This window comes from Protobothrops mucrosquamatus, unplaced genomic scaffold (assembly GCF_001527695.2).
Source record: "Protobothrops mucrosquamatus isolate PMUCROS unplaced genomic scaffold, P.Mucros_1.0 scaffold124, whole genome shotgun sequence".
Lineage (NCBI taxonomy): Eukaryota > Metazoa > Chordata > Lepidosauria > Squamata > Viperidae > Protobothrops > Protobothrops mucrosquamatus.
In genome coordinates, this window is record NW_015386491.1 from 601,234 (window position 1) to 603,839 (window position 2,606).

A 2,606-nucleotide genomic window follows, 5' to 3' on the forward strand; every position below is an offset into this window, starting at 1 on the left:
GTCTCTTCAGATTGGAGCATTGTTTTGTATTAAAATGGCTGATGCAATTGAATTTTAAAAAAACGTAGCATCCTGCGAATCGGAAATAAACATCTATGCTCTGACAACCTTTGAGTTAGCAATGACTAACTAGGAAAGAGATCTGGATGGGATGCTCAGTAAAAAAAACTGACTGTACAGTTGTTCAGTTGTTTGGTGAAAAGGGCAATTTTGTACTAGAGGCCATTAGGAAAATAAAATAAAAACTGTCAGCATTGTAATGCTTTTTTATTTACGTAATTGATTTCTATAGCCACCTGTATCAGTAAACGACTCTTTATGCAATCTAGAGTACAGTCCCACTTAAAATATGATGTACTGATCTCCTAATTAAACCTCAAAAAATTATTGTAGCGATGTAAAAATGTAGAAAGTGGTAACTAGAATCAAAAATCTGGAGTAACATGTAGGACTATCTTTTTTTTTATTGTTTCTACCCATTCTGTTGCTTGACAGGAGAGGCATACTTGGGGTACTGTTGATTATCGAGCAAGAGTCAGAAAGCAGATCTTTTCTGTTGCAGGGTCTGCCCTTTGCAACAATATTCTCTCCACAATTAGACTGGCCCAGACCATCCAATTTTTCAGAAAGTTTTAAAAAAATTAATGTATTCCCAGACATGGGGGTTGGGAGGCTAGTTGGTGCCCTTGTGAAATCTTGTCATTTTGTTGTCAATTGCCATTATTGTCTTTATATACTGTTGTTTACTGGTGCTTATTTGATACTGTGTTTTTATGTGGTGTTATGTGGTGCCGCAGCAAGATGGGTGGCCATATAAATCAAAGGTATATAATAAAAATGCACTTCTTTACTTTACACTTGAACTTACACTATGAGTAAAGCTGGGGATTTTTATAATAGAAAACAAATATCTGAGAGGATGGGACATGGTAGTGATTTCTAAAATCTTGCATGATGTGGAGAAAATCTAGAGCCAAGATTTTCTTTCTGTCAAACGCTCGATCAACGTATGAAGCCAATTTGTAGAAGCTGAGGACATATGATACAAAAAAGGCTAAACTTCTTCATATACCAAGAACCTATCTTGTGATATATGCAATATTAAGATATCATCATCATCATCATCATCATCATCATCATCATCATCATGTTGGAAGGGACCTTGGAGGTCATCTAGTCCAACCCCCCAGCTCAGGCAGGAAACCCTATACCATTTCAGACAAATGGCTGTCCAGTCTCTTCTTAAAAACTTCCAGTGTTGGAGCATTCACCACTTCTGGAGGCAGGTTGTTCCACTGGTTAATTGTTCTAACTGTCAGGAAGTTTCTCCTTAGTTCTAGGTTGCTTCTCTTGTTGATTAGTTTCCATAGTATGACATGCTAGAGCATGGAATTCTGGGAGTTGAAGTCCACAAGTCTTCCCAGGTTTGGAGATCCCTGGTGCTAAAAGATAAGGCCATCAGTGGTTACCGATCATACTGAATATGCGTTACTTCACAGAATGGAGGTTTCCATTCAAAGAAATAGTGCATTTCTTGTGTGTGCTATGTTTCATTAGTTCTTATAATGTTATAATCTCATTGCTTGCAGAGAATAGAACCTTCTCCTGACGGGACTTAGGAAAAGGTGGCAGAGGAAATCCATGAAAACAAGATGGAGGATGTCTTACCAGTTCCAGTTATTCTGCAGCATTTAGGTGCTTTCAGAAGTCGCACTTTGCTTGAGCGGTTGGTAACCCCTGTGGGGTGAACCGAGCATCCACAGTATACAGTACTTTTGCTGTCTGCCATTGCCATCCCATAACATAGTGAGGCACACTTTCCAAATGTTCCATATTTTCTTCAATGCCATTCTAAATGGAAGCACATATTTACAAGAAGTATTTGCCATCTCAGTTGGTTGTTCTGAATCTTTCAAGCCAGAAAATATACCTGCCAGATACAGTACATTTTCTAGTGGTGACTTCCCTGTCCCAGAAAACCATGCAAGCATTCTGGCAATGAATTTGCAGGCACAAACACTGCTGGTATCAACATTTCAAAGCAGTGGCTTCCAGACTGAAATGTGGTCTACACAAAAACGTCTTTCACATGGGAAAGCAAAATGTGTAACGTTTCGTGTCACTTTTGCACCATCAATGAAATGTTTCTGTGCTCCTTGGCCAGATAAGTGGTAAGAAATGTTTATTCATGTGCCTGTCTCCTGTCACAAATATCCGTTTCCAATGGACCATAAAAATGCCCTTAAAGGAGTTGCCATTTGAAATGTGCAATTAGCTATTGTTTGCTCTAATGAATAGTTCTCCTATTACATCTGACTCCTCAGAGCTAAACATGTCCCATAAGAACCAAATGCCATTCTGACAATAGCGTTTAAATAAATACATCTGTGCAAAGAGTTTGGTTTTTCCCCCAAGAGACTAATCAATTGCTGTGCAGCCTTGAATTTTAATTGCCATTTGTCAAATAAGCTCAAATAACTTCTTTGAACTCTAAAATCCTCATAGCTGGTGAGCTGCTTGGTTATGCCTAGAAAAACCAAGGCCTGACAATAATGATGATAATATTGTTAAATGTACACATCACACTAAGGCATGGTTTACTTAAT

At 38.3% G+C, this 2,606-nt stretch overlaps 1 protein-coding gene across 1 annotated transcript in view; it reads left to right on the forward strand.

The window, feature by feature from the left end:
- Window positions 1-2,384, forward strand: part of PECAM1 (platelet and endothelial cell adhesion molecule 1) — a 55,494-nt gene extending 53,110 nt beyond the window's left edge. The window contains exon 16 of the mRNA XM_029283535.1: window positions 1,590-2,384. Coding sequence (XP_029139368.1) covers window positions 1,590-1,619 — 30 coding nt within the window. The 3' untranslated portion in view covers window positions 1,620-2,384. The remainder of the gene's footprint in view (window positions 1-1,589) is intronic.
- Window positions 2,385-2,606: the final 222 nt, after the last annotated feature.